This window comes from Rhamphochromis sp. 'chilingali', assembly GCF_963969265.1.
Source record: "Rhamphochromis sp. 'chilingali' genome assembly, chromosome: 8".
NCBI lineage: Eukaryota > Metazoa > Chordata > Actinopteri > Cichliformes > Cichlidae > Rhamphochromis > Rhamphochromis sp. 'chilingali'.
Window position 1 is genome coordinate 5,051,912 of NC_137935.1, and position 27,629 is coordinate 5,079,540.

The window sequence follows — 27,629 nt, forward strand, 5'->3', positions numbered from 1 at the left end:
GTTTCATCACTAGTGGTGCAACGGATCAAAAAATCTCACGGTTTGGATCGGATAAATTTTCGGATCAGCAAAAAAAGAAGACAAAACTCATTCCATGCAATTATAAAAAGAAAAAAGTAGTATAGGTCTTTGTATCTACCACTCAATTCAATTTTACTTAAAGCGCCAAATCACAACAACAGTCGCCTCAATGCGCTTTATATTGTAAGGTAGACCCTACAATAATACATACCGCTCATTATATCGCAGTCCGCTGTGATATAATGAGCGGTCACGGTCACGTAGCCCTGGAGATCCACCCGTTTGTAGTAGTTAGGCCAACAGAAGATGCCTGGGACAGTTCAGCCATAACTTAAATCCTGCTCATACATGCTTGGAATGATCTTGCCACTAAAGTGGACACGAACGGGATATCACAGCGTTGCTCAAGCACGTTCATCATAGTTTAAACCCCTTGTTTTGCACAACGGAGTACGGCCTCCCGTTCCACAGAGCTGCTCAGAACGATTAAAGGAGCACATCACCTAATGAGATGCTCTCCCTGACCTCAGGTCACCCTCATGAGATCTGTTTCTGGTTGCTTGGTCAGATACATTTGCACCGGCGGCCTGCTGGAGCTCATTTTGTAGCTCTGACCGGGCTCATGCTTTTCCTCCTGTCACACAGGAGCAGATACCGATCCTGCTAAGGACCTTCTCCAGGCCTGTCCGGCTTTCCTAGAGTAACCGCTTGTCTCCTGCAGTCTAGTCGAGACACAGCAAACCTGGCAATGACACTGTAGGCTGTAGGATAGGGCAGCTCACTAATCTGCGTAACCATTTCTGTTTTGGGAGTTGTCTCATTGTTGCCCCTCTAGTGCGCCTGTTGATAATCCAGCTGAAACTGATTAACAACTGATAGATCACCGACCAGATCAATATCCCAGAAGTTTAACTGACTCTACGCTACTCTGATTAAAAAGTGTTCCTGTATGTCTGAGCTATGTACTGCAAGATATATATAAAAAAAAAAAAAAAAAAAAAAACCCTCTGTGCTGAAATGTTCACAAAGATTTTGCGAATAAACCCACATTTGCACAGGTTTCACAAATCATTATTACGCAGCAGATTTTAGGAAACGTGTGTATGAAGAAAATCAAGCCAGGCAAGCCAAGCTCGTTTGCATCATCGTGGGGTTGTTTTTCTCAAGGAGGAGGCAAAAAATGCATAGAAGCAGTAGATCGGACACAAACACCACATTAGTGGGAACGTTTAGTAGCAGGTGGTTAGCTCTGACACCTCACAGCAATGCCTGATTTAATGTGAGTGTGTGTGGTTGTCTGGTTCACACATCTTTAAGTATTAAAAGCAGCATTTATACTTAATATTGTTAGTTTGCCCGAATACTTTTGAGCGTCTGACTGCGCGTGAAAGAAATGTCTTTAATTCCTAAACAGTTGATGAAATATTTTTGTAAAACCCCTCAAATTACAGCTGAAAGTCTGCACTTCAGTCACATGTTGACTGTTTGATTTTAAATCCAGCGTGGTGTGGAGCAGAGGCAAAAGTACCAAATTATCTCCAAGGTTCAAACGACCTGCTAAAGGAGGCCTCATCGGCTGTGTCCCAGGGTCTGCACGCTTGAAGTACGCGCACTACGCGTACTACATACGGTGCGTACTATAAGTACGAGAAGTGCGGAAGTGAGAGGCTTGTGAAATGGGACGGCATACGCTTCGTCGCACTGTTCAGGTTGCCTAGCAACCACATACAGCTTTGTTTGACAGAAATGAAGGAGAAAAATGTTTTGTTGGTCATTCATTTTTGTCATGACATCACTTTAGTTGAGTATCTGAGGCTGAGACCACAGGACTGTAAAACATGATTGTTGGGCTTCATTTCTGTGCTGAACAGTCATTTAAGATTAGTTAGTAAATAACAATTAGCTAATGTTGTTCATGAGACTAAAGTCAACTCACTGTGGCAATGTAAATATAATATGGCCAATATTATAGTACTGTCAGATTATTATGGTTGGGGTGTGTGTGTGTGTGTGTGTGTGTGTGTGTGTGTGTGTGTGTGTGTGTGTGTGTGTGTGTGTGTGTGTGTGTGTGTGTGTGTATATACGTATGTGTATACACACACACACACACACACACATATATACACACACACACACACACACACACACACACACGATTATTTTGATAGTCGACTAGTCACCGATTATTTATGCGATTAGTCGACTAATCAGATCATCATCCACTGGACGTAAAACTACAGCTTATTGCACCAGCAGCATCTGCTCTTATATAACTATCATTAGCTTACAGCTTTAAGCTTTTAAGGTGCTAACTAAAAATAAAGACAAGATGATAGTTTATTCAATTTTAATGAAATTTGCAGATTGTTTCGGTAAAGTTTAATAAACTCCTTGCTATCTAAAATATAACAGGACACCGGAGTATATTCTCCAGCATCTCACACTTCTGATAATCAGCTGTCTGCTTGACGTTTATTCAGCTGTGTAAAAACTATAACTTTAATCTCAGCCAAACCGATTTACTCAGGAACAAATAAAATACTAAAAAAAAGCCAAACAATAACATTTTTAATTTATCTAAGTGACTCATATATATTTAACCTGAGTCGCGAAAGACGGCGGTGGGTTTGAAAACAATTTGCCGGGAGTCCGGTGTTCTCACGGCGCTAGTGACCTAGCCCCCGGCTAGCTATCGAGCTAGTGGGTAACAGACGTCTCCGAAAACGTCGGAGCGCTTTTGAAAATATGTGGTGTCCTGATAAACTGAGCAGATATTTGAGGTTTACACAGCTACATTCTCGCCTGAAAATATGTTAAACGTTTATTTTGTGACCCAGAAAGAATAATAAGAGTAATATTAAAACCAACTAGCTGCCGCCATTGTTGGAAACTAAGCTGGGCCGCGCTATGAATTCTGGGACACAGCTGCTTCTTCTTCGGGGTTTAACGGCAGCTGGCATCCTTGTACATGCTGTGCTGCCATCTTCTGTTTCAGTCCGTTATTACACTCTTAAATCCTGCTATTATTCCTGCGTCTTTTGCGATCTTACAAAGCTTCAAACGACACGTCGACTATTAAATCAGTCGTCGACGATTTTGATAGTCGACGTAATCGTGACTAGTCGACAAATCGTGGCAGCCCTAACATACATACACACATATACATACACACATATACATATATACATACACACATATATACATATACATATACTATATATATATAGCAGCTGGATAGCGTAGTGGTTAGACTACACGCCTTTGGAACCCAGGATCGCAAGTTCGATTCCTGCCTGGGGCGTCTGTATCCAGTAAGGGTCCTAAGGCTAGACCCCCCATGCTAAGCGAGCCTACCCTACCATGAGCGAGACAGATAAATATAAAAGGCATGCCGGCTTGGACGTCGCCCGGATCAACAAGGTCCGCGTCAGGTGTTGAGGAACCAGGGCACCCTGACGAAAAGTGGGCTACTGGAACAAGAAGGCATCGGTGGGCAAGAGACGAAAACAGGGCGTTGTTGGAATGCTACTACGCAAGTAACCCCGGCGGAAGGGGCTACATGAATAGGATGACGGACCTATGGATTCTTCGATACCCAACATCCACAATGACGGCGAAACAACTAGTAGCTCAGTGTTCCAACATTCGAAAGAAGGGACTGCTCTCACAGCTAGAGATTGACGAGGTACAACACAAATGCTACGGCAAGGAGGAGTCAGGACGCCAGGTCAGGGGGGAGATATCATCACCCCCACCCGAGATTGGGTACATAGCCCCAAGTGCGATAGGAGAAGGATCGTTGAGTGCGAGAGGAACTGACCTGAAAAATAGGATAATGGCCAAGCTTGAAACCTGGATACCCCGTAGCCGGTTACCAAGATTACGTGAAGTACCCTCAGAAGGTCTGCTAGATGATGTTAATGCAGCACTACGGACAATACCTACAACCACGATTACCGACACTAACAAGCTGATCTACAATACGGCAGCAGTGATCAGTGAGATGCTTGGCTACAAGTTGAACAGCCACAAGGGGCAGTACCCTCCATGGAGAAGGAGGCTAGAGGGCAAGATCAAAGTAGCACGGAGGGAGGTTAGCCAACTAACGGAGTTGCAGAAAGGTGCGACAAAGAAGGTGCATAAGAAATACAGCAAGCTGTCCATACCTGAGGCCTTGGAAACTGCCAAGCAAAGACTCACAGCCTTGGCCAGCCGCTTGAGGAGGTACACCAGAGAGATAGAAGGCAGGAGAATAAACCAGCTGTTCTCCACAGAACCAGCAAAGGTGTACTCTCAGTGGCAAGAGAACAGCACCACCAAGGCTGGAGACGGAGCAATACTGGAAGAGCATATGGGAGAAGGACGCAACCCATAACGGCAATGCTCAGTGGCTAGTGGATCTGAGGGCAGACCACAGCGACCTCCCTGAACAGGGTCCAGTAACCATCACAGTGGCAGATATCCAAGAAAGGGTCTCCAGTATGAAGAGTTGGACAGCACCAGGGCCCGACATGGTTCACGCCTACTGGCTAAAGAAGCTGACTGCACTCCACGAGCGTCTGGCAGCACAAATGAACCAGCTGCTAGTTAACGAGAGACACCCGGAATGGCTAACCGAAGGTCGGACGGTCCTGATCCCCAAGGACCCCAAGAAGGGACCGGTCCCCTCCAACTACCGACCAATAACCTGCCTCAGTACTACATGGAAGCTCCTGTCAGGCATCATATCGGCTAAGATGAACAGGCACATGGGTCAATACATGAGTGGGACACAGAAAGGAATTGGCAAGAATACCAGAGGCGCAAAACACCAGCTACTGGTAGACAGAACAGTCAGCCGAGACTGCAAGACCAGACTGACCAACCTGTGCACTGCCTGGATTGATTACAAGAAGGCCTATGACTCAATGCCCCACAGCTGGATACTGGAATGCCTAGAATTGTACAAGATCAATGGGACCCTAAGAGCCTTCATCAGGAACTCAATGGGGATGTGGCGTACAACACTAGAGGCCAACTCCAAGCCCATAGCACAAGTCACCATCAAGTGCGGGATCTACCAAGGAGATGCTCTGTCCCCACTGCTGTTCTGCATAGGCCTGAACCCCCTCAGTGAGATCATTAACAAGACTGGCTACAGATACCGACTACAGAACGGAGCAGTTGTCAGCCACCTCCTGTACATGGATGACATCAAGCTGTATGCCAAGAGTGAACGAGACATCGATTCACTGATCCACACTACCAGGCTATACAGCAATGACATTGGAATGTCGTTCGGACTGGAGAAGTGTAGTAGGATGGTAACAAAGAGAGGGAAGGTAGTCAGAACTGAGGGGATTGAACTATCAGAAGGCAACATTGCAGACATAGAGGACAGTTACAAGTACCTGGGGATCCCGCAGGCAAATGGGAACCATGAAGAGGCCGCTAGAAAGGCTGCAACCACCAAGTACCTGCAGAGGGTCAGGCAAGTCCTGAGGAGTCAGCTGAATGGTAAGAACAAGATCCGGGCCATCAACACGTACGCCCTGCCCGTGATCAGGTACCCTGCTGGGGTAATAGGCTGGCCAAAGGAGGAGATAGAAGCCACTGACATAAAGACAAGAAAGCTCCTTACCATGCATGGAGGGTTTCACCCCAAGTCCAGCACCCTGAGGCTGTACGCTAAGCGGAAGGAAGGGGGCCGGGGACTGGAGAGTGTCAGCACCACAGTCCAGGATGAGACAACGAACATCCAAGAATACATTGGGAAGATGGCCCCAACTGACCGAGTGCTCAGTGAATACCTCAGGCAGCAGAAACCCAAGAAAGAGGAGGGAGACGAGGAACCATCATGGAAGGACAGGCCCCTGCACGGTATGTACCACCGGCAGATAGAGGAGGTGGCTGATATCCAGAAATCCTACCAGTGGCTGGACAAAGCTGGACTGAAAGACAGCACAGAGGCACTAATCATGGCAGCACAAGAACAAGCTCTGAGTACAAGATCCATAGAGGCTGGGGTCTATCACACCAGGCAAGACCCCAGGTGCAGGCTGTGTAAAGATGCCCCAGAGACAATCCAGCACATAACAGCAGGGTGCAAGATGCTAGCAGGCAAGGCATACATGGAACGCCATAACCAAGTGGCCGGCATAGTGTACAGGAACATCTGTGCCGAGTATAACCTGGAAGTCCCGAGGTCAAAATGGGAGATGCCCCCAAGGGTGGTGGAGAATGACCGAGCTAAGATCCTGTGGGACTTCCAGATACAGACGGACAAAATGGTGGTGGCTAACCAACCGGACATAGTGGTGGTAGACAAACAGAAGAAGACGGCCGTAGTGATCGATGTAGCGGTTCCGAATGACAGCAATATCAGGAAGAAGGAACACGAGAAGCTGGAGAAATACCAAGGGCTCAGAGAAGAGCTCGAGAGGATGTGGAGGGTGAAGGTAACGGTGGTCCCCGTGGTAATCGGAGCACTAGGTGCGGTGACTCCCAAGCTAGGCGAGTGGCTCCAGCATATCCCGGGAATAACATCGGAGATCTCTGTCCAGAAGAGCGCAGTCCTGGGAACAGCTAAGATACTGCGCAGGACCCTCAAGCTCCCAGGCCTCTGGTAGAGGACCCGAGCTTGAAGGATAAACCGCCCGCAGGGGCGTGCTGGGTGTTTTATATATATATATATACACACACACACACACACACACACACACACACACACACCTGACTTTCAGCTTGTTGTGTTTGTGGATATATGACTGACTTTAATTATTAAACATTCGCACATAAATAAGTGACGTCATATTCAGTACTTTTGACAGTTCACTCTTCGGCCGCTCCATCTTATTAGGGAAATTCCATATACATAAATGTAAATTTCAAAACTCAACCCCATCATTTGTTTTTGATTGAAGCTGAATATTACTTAAACTCTCTTAAATTAACTTCCAATAAAAAAAGGTTTATCATTGATTGAAATTCATTCAGAAATGTTTAACGAATGACCTGTCACAACTTTCAAGTACAAAGTTGTTATGAAGTCTGTCACATCCCCCCCCCCCCCCTTTTGTTCTTTTTTTTTTTATCCTTTATTTATCCTTCTTATTTCATTGTACTGTATATTGTTACTCTTATTTCCCTTGTATGTCTACTGTACAAACTGAACTGGAATGACTGACTGTTCGCTTTATAAGCAGTGTTGGGAAGGTTACTTTTAAAATGTATTCCGTTACAGAATACAGAATACATGCCCCAAAATGTATTCTGTAACGTATTCCGTTACGTTACTCAATGAGAGTAACGTATTCTGAATACTTTGGATTACTTAATATATTATCGTGCTTTTTACAACAACGTGAATGTACTATTGCTGTGTGATTTATTACTATTACTGAAGGTCCGCGACTCCGAACTGTAGTAAAGGGACCTCTGACTAATACGGCGGGGTCCCTGTCGGCTCGTAGCCGAAAAATAGCTTTACTTTGTTGTGTGGGTCAATTTTTCTTGCGAGAGACAGAGAGAGGCGTTGAAAGACTGCTCCAACGGAACTTATTGTTTTCGGAGGAAAACACGAACACGGTGTACAGTCTAGTCGTAATAGCTTACTTACAGCTGGGCTCGTCAGGCACTCTTCTTGGCTGCAGTGGTTATTATTATATTTACATGCTTCCAGCTCCCGTTTTTCCTCGACGACAACTCGTACCTTTCCACTCTCCTTTTTCTCCCTCCTCGCGCTCACAGACACATAACGTGTATGGCAGTGCATTCTCCCTGCAGCACGGACTACACTGGCCATGATGCTACATTCTTTAGAGCTATGCTTGTAGCATTCTGCCTGTTAGCTTAGCACAACAACAACAACGAAAAGGCGCTCTCTCACCCAGGAAACACACAGTCGCAGAGAGAGAGAGAGCGTCGCCCTGTAACCATGGCAACCGTAACGCTGCCGCCTGGAACAACAGAACGTAGCTGTCAAACAAAACCCAAACAGTCCTGACCCGCGACAAAATGAAACAGGAAAGTACCGCAGTGTGATCCATTTATTTCAACAAAGTAACTGTATTCTGAATACCACCTTTTTAAACGGTAACTGTAACGGAATACAGTTACTCATATTTTGTATTTTAAATACGTAACGGCGGTACATGTATTCCGTTACTCCCCAACACTGTTTATAAGTTCAATAAAGTTTGGAGAAAGAAAAAAATAAAAATAAAAATAAAACCCTCTTCAGCCGCTCCCTTCTGCCGTATTTTGCGGCAAAATTATCCACACCCACCGCCGCGCTATGAATTGTGGGATATATGGGACCACGAAGCGTGCACCGGACCACGCTTGATATTTGGGGAAATCGACGGCGCATTTGGAGTATGCATTTGAAGCACACTTCGAATTGGGACAGCCGTCGTCGCGTGGCGGTGACGTAACCGCACTTGAAATGCGTGCTTCAAGCGTGCAGACCCTGAATTGGGACACAGCCATCATGTTTTTCTGTTCACAACTTGAAGGCGTCATGGAGCATTTCCTGATTTCCATAAAGGTTTGAGCTGGTGCAAAACTGAAGTAGTTTAAGCCCTTACCTCTGACTTCATCCCACAGGTGTGTTTCGTCTGTTACAGGTGGCTTTCAAGTCGTCAGCAGGTGGCCCTAAACACTAAAATAAAAACATAATTAATAATGTCAATCATTCATCATTGGAACAACAGTGATGTGTTGAGTTAAGGCAACATAAACATGTTAACTTACATTTAAGTTTCATAATCCAGTGGAAATGTGACTTTATAGTAAAGATTTAAACTGACTGTAAGAACGTAGCCCCAGTTATGTGGCAAAATGAAAACTGTCAAAATAGCTGATGTAAGGCAGTTTTAAAATTTTAGTTCTGTTAACCTTTTAGGGTTTAAAGAAACAAAGAAGCAGAAATGGGAAGTAAAACAAATGAAAGAAAACCGGTTTGTCATCAAAAAAGAAATCACAGATGTGGGCATTTGCATAAACGCTGACGGTAACTGTGAATCCACCCTGTTTGCACAACCTCGCTGTGATGTCACACGCTGGTCACTTTCTGAAGAAGGCATTTGTAAGGAAGCTGAGCGGAGGAGGGAAACCCTCAGGGCTGGTAATAGTTTCAAAGATCACACGGTGTCTTTTCTGGTTCTGAGTTGAGAAATTAAGTCTTCTTCTAACTTCCACCGTGTGACGGGATGTTGTCACACTGTGGCTGATGCAGAAAATTAATCACTGCTGACTGGTTGCAGCAGTCTGTGTTTCACTTCTGGACAGCTTGGACTCATCGGAGCAGCTTCTCCTTTTAGTCTGACTGGAAAAGGTGAAACACATCCAGGCTTATCTGACACAGAGTCCTTGAACTAAGTCACAAACTGATAAAGACCGATAATGCTTTCCTGGAAATGGGTGCATTACACATCACTGAAGAGACTATGTGTTTTATCTTTATGGGAATTTTCCTGGAGAAAATCCAAGGAGGGAAAAAAAGAAACATGATCCTACATTTTCAGTTTAAGAGACCAGAGAGACGTTTACTCTGTCTGTGGCTTATTTTAAGGTTTTATCATTTCAGAGAGAAATACTGACTTTTTTTACATATATCTGCCGAGACGGGATAAAACGTTTGTTTCAGAGGTGTGGTCTGTGATCTGCTGTATCCTGAACAGGTAACTGCATCCTAATGTTAATAAGGTCCAATCAGCCTTAATTGAATTGTGTTTAATTATACTCGAGGCCTTTATTTCCAACTCCACTCTTTTTTTCCTCAGACTGTACTAGAGTAGCTTTAATGAATCACATATTAAAATAATTCTTATTTATCCTGAATTGGATCTCGTTACAGCATCTCAGTTCATATGTTGAAAACAACCTCCATTCTTCTGAATGGCTGTCCATCACAAACAGAAGGTTTGAGCAGCCAGTGGGCGGGGCTTCTGTTCCCGGTACCGGGGGCGTTGGGGCTCAAGAGTTATGTAACCCGCCATGGCGTAGAGCCTTTTAATCAAATATCAACTTGTGTAGTATTCACAGAAACCTTTCTACAACCACCAAACACAGCGAAAACAAGCGATGATTAAAAGAGCAGTTATGTAAATGCGAAAAAATCCTGTAAACAAACAAAACCGAAACCAGAAATTCTCCAGACTTCATATAACCGGCTAAACAAAGGCTAGTTAGCTTCGAGAGCTATCACAGATTCCAAACACTAAGTTTCACCGCGCTCCGACCAAAAGTCACTGAACCAGCCGCAAAAGAAGAAACGCGTAGCAGCGCAAAATTGGCTTACCTCCCAGTTTCCTCCGTTATTTTCGCAGGTAGCCGATAGCACCCTGATTATCAGCAGCTACCGCGGCTAACTAGCGCATCAGAGCCACTTCCGTCATTTTAGACCTAGCTACAGACATAAATTGGGCCCAGGTGGGGTCTGGCTTTGCAACTTCTGATTAGATGAAGTGACATCGTTACCATGATTCTATTGGCTCAAACAGTTAAAAAGAAGTGTCAATCCGCTAAAAGAGGCTAAAAGAAGCCGGAAGCGGCAACCCCTCAGAAAGGGCCCATTGTCTGTGAATGTGTGGTTAATTCTTCAAAAATATTCAAAAAACAAGCATTTTTAGGCATGTTAATGAAATTAAATAATCTCTGCTGTTTAATACCTAAAACTTTTACTCACATATGGTGTCCAGAGTGTGTCAGGATTGGACTTGTTGTACAATGTCTAAATATTTATTTATTAAAAGTGCTGCAATTTTTCACTGTTTTACTTTAGAAGCACAAATCTTTGCACAGATGATGTTTATATGTTGATTACTGAATTTCTGGATTAAAATGAGATCTAAAGCGTATTTTTAAAAGGGTTTTACACTAAAAACTTTTTCTGTGTTCCAGCCTGAGTAACTTTGACACAGTAACATCTGCTGCAATTTTTACACCTCTGATGAACAAGTGTAAGCTTTATTTTGATACCAAGATTGTTTACACAGTTTGTGATTGCAGAGAAATACTCCATTCATTTTGGGGATGTCATTTTCGAGCAGGAAGCCTAGAAAACAGGTTAAACTAGACTGCTTTGTTTTGTATTGTTTACTTTTTAGGTCATAGTACTTTTATGTTTTAATGCATTTATTGTTTTATTAGCTGTGCATGATCAATGTCTAGCTTTTTCTTTTAACCATCCTTGTAAACAAATTGACCTGATTTGGCTGTGCGACGTGACATCAGATGTCTGATTGTTGTGTTGCATCATGGGCAAAGTTCTCATGCCAGCTAACCTGCAGTCTCCTAAAAGGGAAAGACCAGATTTTGTGTCATTTGTTTTCACAACTTCAAACAGTACAACTCGCTGTGCTGTTTCTTCACCGTGCTTGAGTTACACTGTTTCTCAGTCACTTTCTGGGAACACAATCATCAACTTTACTGCTGACAGCTGTTGTTGTGGGCTAACCTGCAGCATGTAGGGGTAAAAGGTTCATCCAGCCAGGAAAAACTGTTCAGCAAGAAGAAAAAAAGTTCACCACCAGGAATTTAAAACCCTGCAACCCCATAAAAAGAGTTCCTGCTGTTTTTAGCAGAGCATCTCAAACAGTTGTGTGAAAACTTTCAGATTTATGTAAAAACTAGCAGCTAAAGACAAATGCTGCACAAAATATCAGCGGTGTTTACAACAGCAACAAATGAGACGGAGACGTGCAAATAAAGAAACACTTCAACATTTATTAATCACATAGTTCTGTGCAATAACACAATATAGAAATAATGATTTTGTAAATATTACAATTTATATACACATATTTATATATATATATTAGTTCAGATCTGTCTGCACAAAACAAAAACATTAAATACATTCAAGGTCTGAAGGCGTCAGTCATTCGAGGAACCCAGTAAGGACATGAAGATGATCCTCAAAGGCATCCGGGTCATCTCAGAGATTTGCACCTAAAATCTTCTTTTTATTTTATTTTAAATTGATTTTTTTTTTAAAGTGCCTACATAAATCTCCAATGATTTACTAAATATATTGATTTCATTTAGTAAACCAATCGACTCATAACTGTAGATTGAAAGCGATTAAATATTAAATAGTTTTTCCTCCATCAGCATTGAATGAACACAGCAGAAACACTTTGAGAGAACATTTGGTTTCCAAGCACTTTGCCGTACATGAAATTAACATTTTATTTAAAAAAAACAAAATCACCATCCACGACCCGAGTGTGTGTGCTTTTAAATCAGCAGCCCGTGCGCCTCGGCCCGTTTGGACTTTAATAGAAACACTGTGCAAAAGTCTCAGACACAAATGCAGAAGTGAAAAGAAACAACACGCCACTGACTTCACAAACGAAGCCTTAATGAGCCCCGTCACTGAGGGGAAAAGGTAGACGACGTCTCCAGAAACACACTGAAAACACACACACACACACACACACACACACACACCTTCATGTCACCGCTGTCTGGTAAAAGCCTTCCTGTTTTCACACTCTCAGGATTTCACAAGACAGCGATGATACCGCACAACACACCCCCTCCCTGTGTCACATACATTTGCTATACAATCAACGTTTATACAAACACACTATACAATCAACGTTTCAGCTATAAATGCACTTCAGTCCTCTTCATTCGGGTCTTTTTTGACCCAACAACTGGCCAATCAGAGCTTATCGTCTAAAATACCATGTGATAGGTCCTGATGCTGGTGAGCCAACCAGGAAAAGTGCGGGCAGTACAGGAGTCTGCCGTGAGCCCCTGTTTTTATGTTTTTTGAGCAGTTATCTGCAGAGTGAACACTGCACCTGTCAAAATCATAAACTACTTCTGAGTCTCTCCGTCCGTCATCATGTGTCCTTATCGTCTGAAAGTGCAACGCGGAGCTGCAGGACGTCCCCGTCATTCATCCTGTCTCTGGCATGTGGCGACTGGACCTCTTCGTAAGGCGGTGGAGGGTTGTCAGGGCTTTGGCCCGATAGGAGCGGGCAGTGGCTGCCGTCTGACTGGCTGCTCGGGGAAGACTGCTGACAGCCCGGGGCCTCCTGAGCCAGGAGGAGCTGCGTGGGCCCGGGAGCTGAGCAGGCAGGGATGCGCTGCCCCCAGCTGCCGTACACCGCCTCCTCATAGGAGGGAAGGGAAACTGGAAGCCCGTCCACCATCAGGTCCAGCTGGTCTGAGGAGCGACGGCTGCAGGGAGGAAGGAAAAGTAAGAGGTTAATGCTCAGATGACAAATGAAGTGCTCCTGACCTCTGACCTGAAACTACAGCACTGAATATAAAGTAACTAAAGTTCAGCCTGTGTTTCCAGCTCCCCACACTCAGACAAGGCAGCACGTGATGCTAACACACATTTCAGTATCAGTATTTATCAGTAACCAGAATGGATACTACTAACCCTCTTGCCTTACTACAAGGTGGAGTTGACCTAATTAAGAAGTTATTTATTATAATAATAAGAACATGTGGCAACAGCTTTGATAGGCTGATCACACTCAGAGTGTTTGAAGTGGTGTCTGTCCTGTACAGCTATTAGTTTATTTATATCATGTGCATATAAATACACATAAGATGTCACACCTGTAAAAATAGGTGCTCAGAAACAAATACATGGATAAAAAGTCAATAGACGTTTCTTCTTACCTTTGTGATTGACAGGGGTAGAGCCGGGACTTGAGGACCAGGCAGGCGGTGGTGGTGAGCAGGAAGATGGACACACCCACTGCAGTCGTGGCCATGCTGGGCATTGAGTCGTCGGGTTTTGGGATAGGATTGCCTGAGGAAGAAAAAGACAGACATTACAGATGCTGAAAATACCAAAACCTTCACATTTTGTTGCCTTTTCCTGACTTTGTGTGTGTGCACACTGAACATCTTGGGCCATTTTGGGTGTGGTCGCATTTATGCATGAGACCATGCATATGCAGCAGAGCCACCAGAACATTCTGCAGCAGGTTTGAACTTAACAGGATTGTTTTCAGCAGAACAGGCTTCCAAAACTAAAATCCAGGTTCTTTGAGGAGATCTGATTATTTCCAAAATTGTGCCTGAATGCCAGATGTGCATTTGGTGTTTTTGTCACCACAATAAGACAGGTAAACTGAACCTAAATGCATAACCCTGGGAAAGGTTGTGTGTTCTGAGTAGAAGCTCTGAGCAGAAATTAATTATCTATCTCAAGATCTTTGCGAGAGGAGAGATTTTCAAGCTGTGTGGTTTGTTTGTGCCCGTGACAACACGGCAGCAGCTTTCCATGAGACTGACAGCATCAGAGAGGAAATGTTTAATGGTTATTATGGTGGCTTTGCCCGCTTCCTCTTTCTGCACTTTGACTTCCTGTTGCAGCACATTCGACTGAATGGCGACAGAGGAAGTTGGAACTGGTCTGAGGAAAGTAAAGCTGTTACTTCCTCTGTAGAGTGTGTCTGTGTTCACCTCTTAAGTAGGTCATAAGATAAAGACGATAAAGCTGCTGCGTCTGCTGTTTCTGCATAATTGATGCATTTAACTTACATCGGTACTGAATTATCTACATTTTGTGTCAGTGTAGAAAACATTGGGGATGATTTTCAGGTTCATGCGCAGCCCTGTGCACAAAAACAAAACTAAAAGTCCTTTTGTTTTGCATAGTTATTCAGCAAAGCAGTGAAATGTGTATTCAGACTCTTTACTGCAGTAAAGTTAAGATTCTGAGCATCAAAATATAGTTAAAAAGTACTTAAAATAAAAGTCATTGTGCAGAATCACACATCATTGAAATGTGAAATAATATAAATTAAAAAAAAAGGAAAAGGAAGTAGAGATTTGAAGTTTCAATACAAGCCCAATAAAAGTGTACTTCAGCAGAATCTAAGAGTAAATATATCGGGTCACACTGCAGCACTGGCGGCATTGTGAGACTAAGAGTACAACAGTTCAGTGGCACTGCTGGTGGGTGTTGATTCTTGTGAATGAATAATGTGGTTTCCAGCAATAATGTAGCCACAAACATGAAAGTTTACACATTAACAGAAAACTACGACAGAGACTCGTTTCCCCCCCCCCCCCTTGTTGTTGTTTCAGAAGTTAATGAAATGGGTGTTTTGGTAAGTGTGTGGTGTATGGGGCACCAACATGTGGCCAAAACTAAGATGTCTCTTAACACATAATGTAAATACTGTACATTTTCTAAAAGAAATCTATGCTCGTTGGTTCCATTTTATGAGCTTTCCATTATAATATTATCTTTAAAAAGATGTTGAATTTAATACATTTATATTAGTCTAGTTATAACTACCTATTCGTGAATATTGAGAAGCACAGTCATCCACAAGTGTGTTATTTAATTATTTTTAAGGGATACATCTGCAGTGGCACATGCACAGTCTCACTAGATTGTTAATGCTTAACTTAGTGTGTTATGATCATAGTTTTCTTTTATTCTGCTGAGACTTTGAGTCTTGCGGCCGTGTGATGCTGCTGTCAGTGTTTCATTGACCAAGAGCGCTGGTTTAGCTTTAACTCCTGGAGTGGTTACTGAGTCCTAGTCCGTGCTTGTGTCCAGGGTTGTTATCAGGCTGTCATCCAGTTCCTCATGAAACCAGTGTTTCTGAAACTGTGCGGTGTATGGGGCACGTGATCTCGGCTATCTGTTTTAAATATTGTAAAATCTGGGAAATTTGAGTTCATAATTTGCTGAACGCGTGGTATGCTGTATTGATTTCATGTGACTCAAGCTCTTTGAGTACTGCACACTTTAAAAAGCCACGCAAGTACAATTTGTTTTCTTAATCATTTTCAATAGTGCCATAAAGTCAGCGGCTGTAAATTAAAAGAAAAAATGTAACAGTGGCTGATACTCATTGGTATTAATGATGAGATGGAAATTAGATGAAGATGATGAGATGAAGCTTCATATTACTTTCTTCATATCGGAAATTAGCATTAACACATATTTGTATGCTGTCGACAAGTACTTGGTACACACGCCATCTACTTCCTGAATGCTTAAAACAAGAAATGAGCGGTGACTAAAATGACTAACCAGCCTTTAGACTGGCTGGGCTGACGGGGAGATGAGTCACAGGTAGATTATAAACTTAAGTAATAATCTCTAAGCAACGCTGTGATGCTCGCTACTGCTGGGAAATGTTAAGAGTTGTCTAAGAAAATCTTATTATTAAAGAAGGAAAGTTTCATATCATACGACTTCTAAACTGAGTAACTCCAGAAGCCTCAGAGGCGATTGGATGGCTCGAATCGAAACTAACAACCTGCTGACAATATGCATGAGCAAAACTCGTAAGCATGGAAACTCAAACTGGCTTATCAGCTCCATTAAACACATCTAAGAGTGTGAGTTTAATGTACCACTGCTCTTTGCACTTAACAAAACACACAAACATCAACACCACGCCCTGATCACTTTGCTGGAGCGCAAACAAAAACACAACACGCTATAACTCTGACTGGAGGCCGTCAAACTCTCACCTTTCATGGGGATGCAGGCAGATATGGGAGGACCCCACTTCCCGTTGCGGCACCTGGACAGTGAGGTCCTCATCTGGTATCCTGATTCACAGAAGAGGCGGATGGTGGTCTTGTGAGGGAAGCCTTGGCACGGGGAGGGATCGCAGCGAAAACCTCCATATTCTGGCACCAGAGGGTGAGTGCAGTTCATTTTGCCTGCAGAAAAACAAAACAGTGATGAGAAGGGGCCATGTTTCTCCAAGCACCAGACCTCCTCGACACCTCCTAAGTTAGACATTCGGCCATATCCAGCTGAGAGTAGATGGCCACTTGGGAGCATCTCAGTGCAGCTCCAGAAGAGCTGAAGGAGGTGGGTCCTGAGAGAAAGCTCTGGACATCCATTGTTAGACTACGGTCCTGTGGCCCTAGACCTGGACATTTGTTCAGGATCCATCACTGTTGCTGGATATTGTTTATGTTCTCCCTCGGCCCTCCTCCATTTTTGCAGCACTCCTCCATGTGCGTTTGTTTGCTTTTGGCTTTAAAGAACAGGATAAACATTGTGGAGGTGTTTTTCTCACTCCTTCCTTCCACCAGCTGCCATCAGCTGAAACTAAGAGAGATTTAGCTCTGTTTGGATTGAGGAGGGTTTTTTTTCCCCCCCATTACATAAATATTCAGGGGGGGGTTTATATCTCCTGCAGGCTTGCATTGCTTTAGAGTTATTTCCACAGTGTCCTTTGGTTTCACAGTGCTAGCCAATGATTTTGCAGCTTTCTGCCCCCTTTGTATTTGCACTGTTCTTAAATGTGTCATTGTGCAAACACTTGTGTGGTTCACTGAATTTATGGATAATGAAAGAGGACCTGCATGCATCCTTTGTCTGGATTTTAAATAACTAAACAAAAAAAGAAACCAAAGGGCAATAAGTCGGCCTGGAGTGCAAGTTGCTATTCCAACACACTCGAAGAAGATAAGCATGCAGGCGAGGTTTCATGGTGAGGGGTGATGGATGAAGAGTGCAACACAAGCTGTGTCCACATGAAAGCACAGCGAGGGGATATTATTACAGCAAACAAGAGCTGATATGTGGCTAAAAGGCTCCACAGAGATGTGGTTCCGTTTTTTTTTAATGATCTTTATTTACTCGCCCACAGCAGGCAGCTTTACCAGAAACCCAGCTGTGTTCCCAACTTCCTCTATTTCTTCATCTTTCACCTTAAAAACGTATGTCTGCAGAATTATGGTTTCCTCCACCTCTTCAGCGTTAACGTGCTGAGAGTAGGGCAAGTGTGAAGCTGAGAGCGCAAAATGACACCTGAATGAATAAAGTAAGACACTTTCAAGGGATTTCACTCGCCTTCTAAAAATCAAAGAAACAGATATTTAGACGCATCTGAGCCACAAAGTTGCACTGCAGTGTTACGAAACGCAGCTGGTTCCTATACGAGCTAAAGAGCGTGACAAGACGGTTCTTATTAGGACAGGAGGAGCCAGACAGCTAGTTTCAAACCTCCAAAACAGACTGAACACAGTGACCTGAAGAGAAACTGCAGACATCCTGCCTAAAGTTCATGTAGTGTTTCAAAATCAGTCATGGTAAAGGTGTCATATAAGTGTGTTTCAGTCCAAACTGCTGCAGAGGCTTTATGTGGCCTTTTCAGTGAATTTTTTTTTTTTTTTTTTTTTTTAAATAAGGGTGACTTTTTAATCTTGTAGTGTTTGTGTGGCTTTAATAAATATCATGTTAAATTTCTCTTCAGGTAAGATCAGGTGGAAATCTGAATTTCCAAATAAAGTTATCTTTTAAAAACTTTCACTAAAAAGTGGTTTCCAGTTTCACTCCTGCTGGTACACATAAGGTGAGCTGAATAAAATAGGATTATATCAGTTTATTTAACCGCTTATGCAACTCAAGCCGGGGTCGCCATGCGTCTGTGTTTGGAGCTCTTTGGTTGCAGAAGGATTGTGGGAATTGAAGCAATACAAAGACACAGGGTTTTACGACATTCGTGAGAATAATCGGCAACTCCCAACTCGTCATTTCTCAAATACCAGGGTTCCTGTTGTGAAGAGACAAGCTTTAAACCAAGCCCAGTCTTTGGGCAAAACAAAAAAAGTCCTGCAAAAACAGGACTGTGACCTGTCAGGTACCGATAGAGCTGCGGCTGGAACAACTGACGCTCAATGATGCCTTTTGCATGAAGGGGAAACACAGGAGGCGCCTGACAAAGCTGCATTATGATGTGTCAGGCTGAGGGCTCCCTGGTTCATAGAGCGCTTTGAAACAGTCCAGAATAAATGGGGCTCGGTGGAGCTCTGGCCCATCTCCTTCCATATTTTTAATCAAATTTATTGAGGCAACAGATTTACATGTCTGTGAATTTCAGGGACATCACAGCACCGTCATCAAACTGACCAATCAGCACGCTTTAGATCAAGGATGTCAAACTCACTTTACATCAAAGGCCACACACACATACCCACTTTGATCTTAAGTGGGCAGTAAAAATTCCCTTTCGGTCACGGTAAAGTGGTTTAACTGCACATTTATCTCAGCATAAGAAATGTGCAAAAGTTCTGGTTTCTCATTGCTTTTAATTATAAAGTTGAAAGTTTTGTTAATTCAAATAAAAATAATGGGAATTTGTTTGTTGTTTTTTGCTTTTGTTTGTTTTTTCTGTTTTTTTGTTTGTTTTTTTGTTTAGTTGGGCAGCAGGCTGCCAATTTGTTGTTTTAAGGGTTGGGGTGGGAACAAGATTGAAATTTTGGAATATTCTGAAGCATTTTGTGTTATTGTATACATTGTATTGGAACCTTTGTCTAATAAAAAGACTTTTGAAAGAAAAATAATGGGAATTTTCTGTCATTTAAATGTTGATCCATCACTTCATTACTTTGGTGTAGTATGAATGTTGGGGGGGAGGTGTTTATCAGTAGGACAAGCCAAAAAAAAAAATAAAAAAATCTGAAAAAAAGTTAAGTCATTACATGTTTCAATGTCCAATTCTGGTCCCTGGGCCTTATGTTTGACACCACTGCTTTAGATGAACATTTATGTGCAAAGTGAACTGGCCTGCATGCACACTACTCATAACAGTTGTGAAAACTAAACTCTGATGTGTGAAGCAGGCAGAAATAATCACTTTCTGTTTAGGTTCTTCACCCCTCGTATCTTTTGGATCATCTGAGAGCAATTTCTGTCATAAAGGGGTTAAGAGGAAGTGGCAGAGCTGACACTGGCAATCTTTTTCCCTACTTCTTCTTTCAGTCCAAAATGTAAAACCACCACGATGAGATGAATGAGCACTTTGTTAGTTCTCTAATATTCAAACACTGAATCAAAGTGTGTGTCATTTCTCTGCCATCAGCTCAGAGTTTTTGCTTGAGTTCTTTCAAAAAGGTTGAGTGGAGATTGCTGTGTGTTTTAAAAGCGACCCTGTTGGGGTCAGAGGTCGTACCTGCAATGAGGAGTGGTGAGGAGGCCAGCAGGAAGAGTCCACAGACCAGACTGACGGGTCCACACGGCCATGGAGAGAGGACTGAGGCCGACATCAAACCGGACTTCCTGGTGACACAACAGAGAGTCAGAGGAGGAGAAAGCACACACAAACATGCCAGCGGCCATCTTCACACTCTCTCACACACACACACACACACACACACACACACACACACACACACACAGGTAACGGACGGTCACCAGGAAGAAGTCCCCCCACCTGCCAAAACCTTTCTGATTAAAACGACACCCCAGCTGTGAACGCAAACACCTTCACCCTGCTTTTGTCAGCTGTGAACCAGCCTGTCCGCCTTATTTTTCAGAGAACACCTACAGAGCGAGCCAGCTGTTGTCTTCATCCACACCTGTCAGCTGCTGATCACCACCACACCCTCTGCTCACCAAGTAGCTGCAGCTGCAGCGACAAAGAACCTCGCTCTGATTTTTAAACACAAAACATAAGATTTAAAGCCCCACGTCCTCCCCTCTGTCTGCAGCATAAAACCTGCCATTTTCAGCCACATTTAACTCAGAAAGCTGCTTTTAAAATGCAGAGAAGCAACAATGATGAAGATGTTTAAGATTATAACCCACCAGGATCTTTGTCTAATGTTTGGAAGTACTGGGGAGTTTCTCCAGCCTCTGAAGGAGGTTTGAGAGCCAATGGAGTAACTGAATAATCGTGTAGCATCTGTTTGTCACTTTGTCACAAAGCAGCGTCAGCCACACGTTATATCACAGCTCTGTGTTAAAATGCCAAACAGTCACACACTTTTATTTGCTTCTACTGGAAATGCAGCAAAGTAACAGTAAAACGTGGATTTTGCTGATGATGGCTGAGCAGAAGTTTTCTGCAAAAATAATCAGATAAAAATTCGCCCACCAGCTTTTCAGACCTTCTGTTTGTGAGGTACAGCCAATCAGAAGAAAGTTTGACTGCTTGTTTCAGTCAGAGGAGGAACTGAGGATCTGCACTGATGCTCAGTACAGTTCAAATAAAGATTATTTTGGACTCAGAATCATGCAGAGCTACTCTAAAAGAGACACACACCCTACTTTATTTCACCATCTTCCCATCAAACCTTTAACCAAGACAGCATGGCCTGACTTCAACCTTTCAGGTGATCCATTCTGAAACTACCACCTCCCACTGTTTACGGTTTCAACAGTGGCCATATCGACCACCGCCGCCATCTGACGGCGCCGATACAAAACTTTCTTCACGCCGAAACCGAAAGCAATCGCCACAGCAACCAAACCTTTATCTCCAAATCACTAACATTGCACGCACACACTTCCTGAGATAAACTGGTTCCAGACCTCTGCCGGAGCCCAAATGGCAGCATGTGTGAAAAGGTGCGTGTAGGTGTACTTTGCCCTCTTTCATTTGTGTTCGGTGCTTTCATGTCGACAGAGATGCCAGTCATCTCTGGAGCAGCCGGGGGAGGACCCACTGCCTCAGCGAGCCAGCCAGGCTTAGATGCGCACACACACACACACACACACACACACTACAGATTAACACACTGAAACACACACACACACACACACACACACACTCACACCATCTCCATCTTCTGTGACCACAACCTGTGTGGGAGGTCTGCATCTTAGTCATCATGGATCTGTGTGATATTAGAACTTGTGCTGTAATGTTTGTGAAGTTAGAAAAAGCCTGGAGGCAACAAGGCTGCCGTGACAACAGAGTGATAAAATAAAACCAGCCTCATCAGGCCTTCCTGTCTCGCTACAAAGCCCTGAAACGACAGCCAGGCTTCGCTCGGTTTGGCAAACTTTGCGTTTGAAGATGTGAAGCATCAACGCAGACTCGATCAGAATCGTTCTGGAGAGGCTTAAATGTCAGATTTCCTGCCGACTTCAGACTGCGCCGGTGCAGTCTGGGTGCTGAGGACTGGTGATATGACTGGCAGATGCTACAGGTGACTCCACACTGCAGGTGCAACAAAAATGCAGCTGCACAGTGAGAATAAGACAAAAGCAGAATAATTTCACAGAGAAAATAGTTCCTGGAGCTGGACTGTCCTCCCCCATCACCTACACCTCCCCTTCATGACTGAGGTGAAATGATTTCACCGTAACTCAGGGTGGCCACGCCTGTGTGTACACATTTCACCTTCTTTATCTCATATTAGAGTAGCATTTGCTCTTGTTTAGCTCGCTCTTTCTTGGAAATATTTTCTGGCGCACAGGACCTGATGTTTTTTTCCCCCCATGTTTGCAGCCACAACATCGAGCTGTTTGGCACAAACAGAGGAAGCAGCTGGCGTGAGCACAGGTGAGAAGGGGACTGCAACCTTGAGGGAGCCTCGCGGTCTCGTACAACATGACGCAGACAGTAAAGATAAGGGGGAAAACAAAAGCGTGAGTTATGGAAGTTATCAACAGTAGTTTGTAGAAGGTGGTGCTAAGCCACATCTGAGAGCCTGGTGGATGAGTAGCCGTGAAGAAGAGTCCTCCTGTGAAAGCCTGAACTTTGCTCTTTTTGCTCCAGTGTGAACGTGAGAAACGAGCAGGCAGATGGAGGATATAACACTTAATGTCAGGGTATGATTATTACCGCTTTTAATTAAGAACTGACTCCAGTTTTTAACCACAAGTTAGAGTCAACATGTGAGCTCCATCTCAGATATCATAAGATAGCATGTGATTAAACCTGTGTTTGGGGTCAGGCTCCAAAATCCGTCTTTTCAGCTGACCATGCGGTAGGAAATTATTCCTCACTTATGTTTTGAGACAACAACAAAAAAAAAAAGAAAGAAAAAAAACCCATCAGTGATGAAACAACAAACAAAGAAACAGAAACCTGGCCTCTGTGTACACAATGCACAGCAGCACTCTGTGGAAGTGCTGATGCTGCATTACTGAGCCGATGGCAGGGATGCAGCAAGCATGCCACCCTGCAGCTGCTGCTCCCGTGTGCACCAATATTTATTTGAGACACACGAACGCATCTCAGTGCAGGAGGGAAACAGGAATATCATGTGTGCTTCACTTAACTGAGACATAAATTAATAGAGAAAAACATGGAAAGCAGGATCATTTCGCGCTTAAACGCACCGTCAGAATTGCTGCCTGGTTTCTATATTATGTTTATAAATAGATGTATACATATGCAGGTTTTACAGTGTGTCGTGTTTTGCATGTATGTTGTATCGCTCTATATTTTTTACTGGTCTAATCGTGTGTGCCGCGGCTAAGGGAGCTGCAGATCGAGACTGAAATGTGGTGAAAGTTCAAAGCTAAATTAGCACTGGAGATCCTTCCTGATGATCTCAGATCTCTTTGTGGAAATGATTTTATCCATAAAGTGTTTCCTGTTCAGTGAGTCAGATGTAAGATACTAAAGGTCATAAAATCTGCCAGAAATTAGTCACGCACTAATATTATGGCAGTAAAACCGCTTTGGTCTGATATTACAGGTTCATTTAACCGCTCAATCAGCCAGATCTGACAGGAACTTTCATATTAGCTCATCCACCACAGTCCAGATCCTTCCTTCAGGTTTTTACAATTAACATGTTTTGACTCATACTTTCTCTCATTTTGCTATGATTTTTAGTTGATTAATGTTGAATAATGTGGAAATCGGCCCAGCTACGCCTTCAGATTGCTTCTTTTATCATTCAACAAGCAGCATAAAAACAAAGGAAAGCAGAAAATAACTCAGAACAACTCATACACTGGTTTTCCTTCATCCTGCCTCCTCAGTCCCTCAAGAGTCAAGACTCCTCGTTCACGCAAGCATAAAGAAATTAACGCATTACTGCCGGACTGCAAAAAACCTTAGCATAAATACTCTCACATAAAAATAAATATGAATGCAATATATAAATAAAACTGACTGAAAAGTACGTCCCCCATCACAAGTCCACATCTGACGGTCTTGGTGTTAATGAACGTGACTCAAAGAGCACTTTCCTCACCTCACAACCAAACAATACATCGGTAACATCACAAGTGCGCTTGAGGGTGATAACCTCATTACTCAAAGGCGTTTTTTGCTACATCTGAAGCTCGCATCATTTCCAATGTTCACGAAATGTGGCAGAGAAAAGCAGGAAAGTGCTTAAAGTCATATTTCATCTGTAGACCTACACTCTTACAGTGCAGAGCCCTGACAGCTTAAACCCATTCAAATTAACCCTTGAAGAGGCTTCAAGGACTCCTGGAAAGCCTTGAAACTAAAAGCCTGTCCTTAAAAGCTGCACAGCTCCTGTCGGATTACAGATTTCTGCGCACAAACACTGTTTGTTATGTAAAAATCTCCCCCGTTCCACCGCATCATCATCAGCATGACGGACCTGTTATTTTTAGGCCCTTCGGTCGTTTGTGAAGGAGCCGCTCTTCTGTCACCGCAACAATAATTCAATTACAGAAACCGAGCGCCCCTGCGCGATCTGCTGTGACCGCCGATGTTTGCTGTGTGTGGATCCAGCGACATCAGAAAAACACCCACACACCAGATCACAGTGGGAAGTCCTCGCTGTTCGTCTTTACACCTGCGTTATCCCGCCGTCACCGGGCAGGTAAGCGCAAAGCCCGACACCTCCTCGGTGTGAATGGAGCAATGGAAGGGAGTGAAAATGTCAAAAATAATATGAAAAAAGCTCACCTGAGGGCTGAGAGCGAGGCACGGCGGGGTGATCGTGCACCGGAGCGGCTGCAGGGCTGTCGAGGACTCCTGGTGTGCTTCCTCACCGGTTTCAGGGCGCGAACCGAGGGTCGATCAGACCTCCGCGACCAGCTGACGATCGCTGCTCCTGCACAGCAACAAGTGGGACCTTTTGGGCTGTTCTCCCCTCACTCATCGATCAGCTGTGTTTGACAGCGACACATAGGCCTCCCATTGGTTGCTGCTGCCTCCAAACACCGCCCACCTGCGCGCCTGCCGTCATATTCTGGAAACGCTCTCTTTAAGCCACAAACACACACACACACACACACACACACACCCTTTAACGCTTTAGTTCCTCTTAGCACAATTAGGAAAAGGAAACTGTGGCCGGTTCCAAAATAAAAATAAACATATACAAAGAAACATTAAAATGAGCTGAAAAGCCGATGAAGTGACTTCCTGGAAGCACATTTAATTAAGCAGTGGGCTGAGCTGCTCGCAGTTATAATGAGCTGAGCCTGTTTAACATGTTTGTTAAACACAAAGCAGACTACAGCTCATAGTCAGGTAAGTCAAAAGCCGTGTTACTACACCCTGGGAATCATGTCAGTGATGGCAACAGATCATGGGTGTTATGGTAGTGATGTTACACAAGATACCCATGAATTTAGGCAAAAACTGTAAATCATGCTGTGTTTCACAAGAATTGAATAATCTACATGTAACAAGCAGGAAAATTCCCACTATTCTTCTATAGATGTGTTTTTTCTGTTAGCTACTAGAGGAGTCGCCCCCTGCTGGAGGCTAGACAGCTGCACGCACAGACTGTATTTAAAAGATGGACGTAGCATTCGGGTTTTGTAAGTAAAGACTTAAACCTTTTTTCTTTCAAATGTCCAGCAGAGGGCGACTTTTCTGGTTGAAAATTGACAACTCTACCTGTTCTTTGGTCTATGACTTTGGTGAGTACTTTCATGAATTTGGTGTCTCCTTCATTAGTTTCAGGTGTTATTTTATAAAACATGATATCCACATTTACAAATGTCCCTGTTTGCGTCAGCACGGAGGGATTCTTCAGGGCGGGTGATTCACGAGTGTCTGCCTCATGAACATGGGCCTAGGTGTCGCAGTTAGATCGACCTATTTCTAGTGTTTTAAAACATCAAGATGGAAACGATGACTTTCAAATTGAGTCTTTATGACGGAGCTTCACTAACCACTATGTGACATCAACACTCATACAGTCATCTATTAGTGAAACTGTGAGTAACATTAGTAAGACAAGGGCGCAGGGTCAAAACAAGCAAACCGCAGGTGAAGTGCTGGAACTTATTTGAAACCAGATGTTTTCATGATGATCAGAAACAGACAGTTTAGCCATGATTTCTCCTGCACGGGTAAAGCGGGGCTCTTTAATGACCAAATTAGACCACACTTTACAAATCCACCATCAGGTTGCTCTAAGGAGGGCTTCAAGCTAATGACTGAGGTTGTAAACCCACCAGGAAACTGTTTACTGGGGTCACAGATTACAAAAGCAGAAACTTGTCTCTAATCAGAGGAGTCGCCCCCTGCAGGTTAAAGTAACTTAATTTTTCAGGCCTCATTTTTTATAAAATGGACTTTCTTGCACACAAATGTGTGTGTGTGAACAACCACATTTCAACTGAAGAGAGGAGCAGAATGAATACAGGAAGAAAAACAAGTATAAAAAGTATCCAAATTCAGTTTTTCTTTTTACATATTTCAAAAACAACCTGGTTCCAAGTTTTAGGTAACCCATCCCAACAGGCACAGATGCACACTCATCTTGAATATAGCACAAGATCTAAACATACAAACAAGCAAACCCCTCACTTCTTCTTTCCCATCTGTCTGAGGTTCACACGCCCACAGGGACCACAAACACAGCTGTCATTGTTTGGAGGAACCCACCCTTCAGTCTCACTGTTGACAGTAAAAGCGACGAGCCGCAGCCTGCAGAACACGGTGCCGGCGGGGCGAGTTGACGGAAATACTAAAAATAAAACGGCACTGACTCCCTGCATGCTGCACAAGTGATTTTTTTATTTTATTTATCAAGGTTTCCTCTGGTGGCTGTATCAGCTCATCAGCAAACTCACAAGAAGTTTATCAGGTGTCAGATTTTGGCCTCACTGTGGCAACATCTCTGCACTAATTGCATATCATCCATGTACAACTTCCTGCTTATAAACCGATGACTGTGACTGTGGCACACTCAGCAGCTCTGAAGGCAGAAATCAGGAAAATAAAACTGCTTTTCAAATACTAGGAGAAAATCCCACACTTGACAGCAGGGAGGAAGAACTCCCTTTTCACAGGAAGTTGTTTGGATTGAAGTCTTAGTTGGACTGATTGTGAACCCTGCACCTTATGTTTGACACCACTGCTATGGACAGTGTTGGGGAGTAACGGAATACATGTACCGGTGTTACATATTTAAAATACAAAATATGAGTAACTGTATTCCGTTACAGTTACTGCTTAAATTGTGGGCGGAGCAGATGTGTTTGTATCTGAGCTGACCTGGTTTTTTTCGCTTCCTGCCTGATGGACTTCAGACTTTCTGCTCATATACGTCACCACTGATTCACTGATCCTTTCCACCGCGTGTCAATAAAACAGTTAATGCATATCTTCCTTGTGTGGACTTCCCCTTTAGTTGCAAGCTAAAGTCACTTGCAGGCACGTGCAGGGGGCTTTGGCACCAGCCCCTTTCCCTTTTTTACTTTGTTTTTTAAATTTGTGTGTGCATGTGGACTCCTGCCTGTGCCCTTCAACAATAACATTTAACTAGTAATCACATTTTTGCTAAATAAAAGGATCTGGCTTGCATCAGTCACATGATTACGATTAACCAATGCCCCAAATATCTCAAAATGCTGATTTTACAGCAGCAGAATTATTACATCTCTACAGTTTAAACATTTAATAAGCATTCTGCCTGCACAGAGTGGATAGTCAAACAAATCAACATCATAAATACATTATTTTGGCAATAAATACATTTTTATA

General features: G+C 43.5%; 1 protein-coding gene across 1 annotated transcript; it reads right to left on the minus strand.

Annotated features, from left to right (window-relative positions):
• Positions 1–11,761: 11,761 nt before the first annotated feature.
• LOC308401738 (sushi domain-containing protein 6) lies at positions 11,762–24,750 on the minus strand. Its single transcript, XM_080890117.1, has 5 exons — positions 24,591–24,750; positions 19,917–20,023; positions 16,477–16,671; positions 13,651–13,783; positions 11,762–13,197 (listed from the first exon to the last, which is right to left on the minus strand). The coding sequence occupies exons 2-5, from the start codon at positions 20,008–20,010 to the stop codon at positions 12,858–12,860; spliced, it is 762 nt and encodes a 253-aa protein (XP_080746243.1). The 5' UTR covers positions 20,011–20,023; positions 24,591–24,750; the 3' UTR covers positions 11,762–12,857.
• Between the last annotated feature and the right edge of the window lie 2,879 nt (positions 24,751–27,629).

Coding starts and splice junctions, on each gene's coding strand:
- LOC308401738 (XM_080890117.1), bottom strand. CDS start 20,010: ATGTCGGCCTCAGTCCTCTCTCCATGGCCGTGTGGACCCGTCAGTCTG. Junction 16,672..19,916: donor CTCACCACTCCTCATTGCAG/GTACGACCTCTG, acceptor GTTTTTCTGCAG/GCAAAATGAACTGCACTCAC. Junction 13,784..16,476: donor TGCCTGCATCCCCATGAAAG/GTGAGAGTTTGA, acceptor TTTCTTCCTCAG/GCAATCCTATCCCAAAACCC.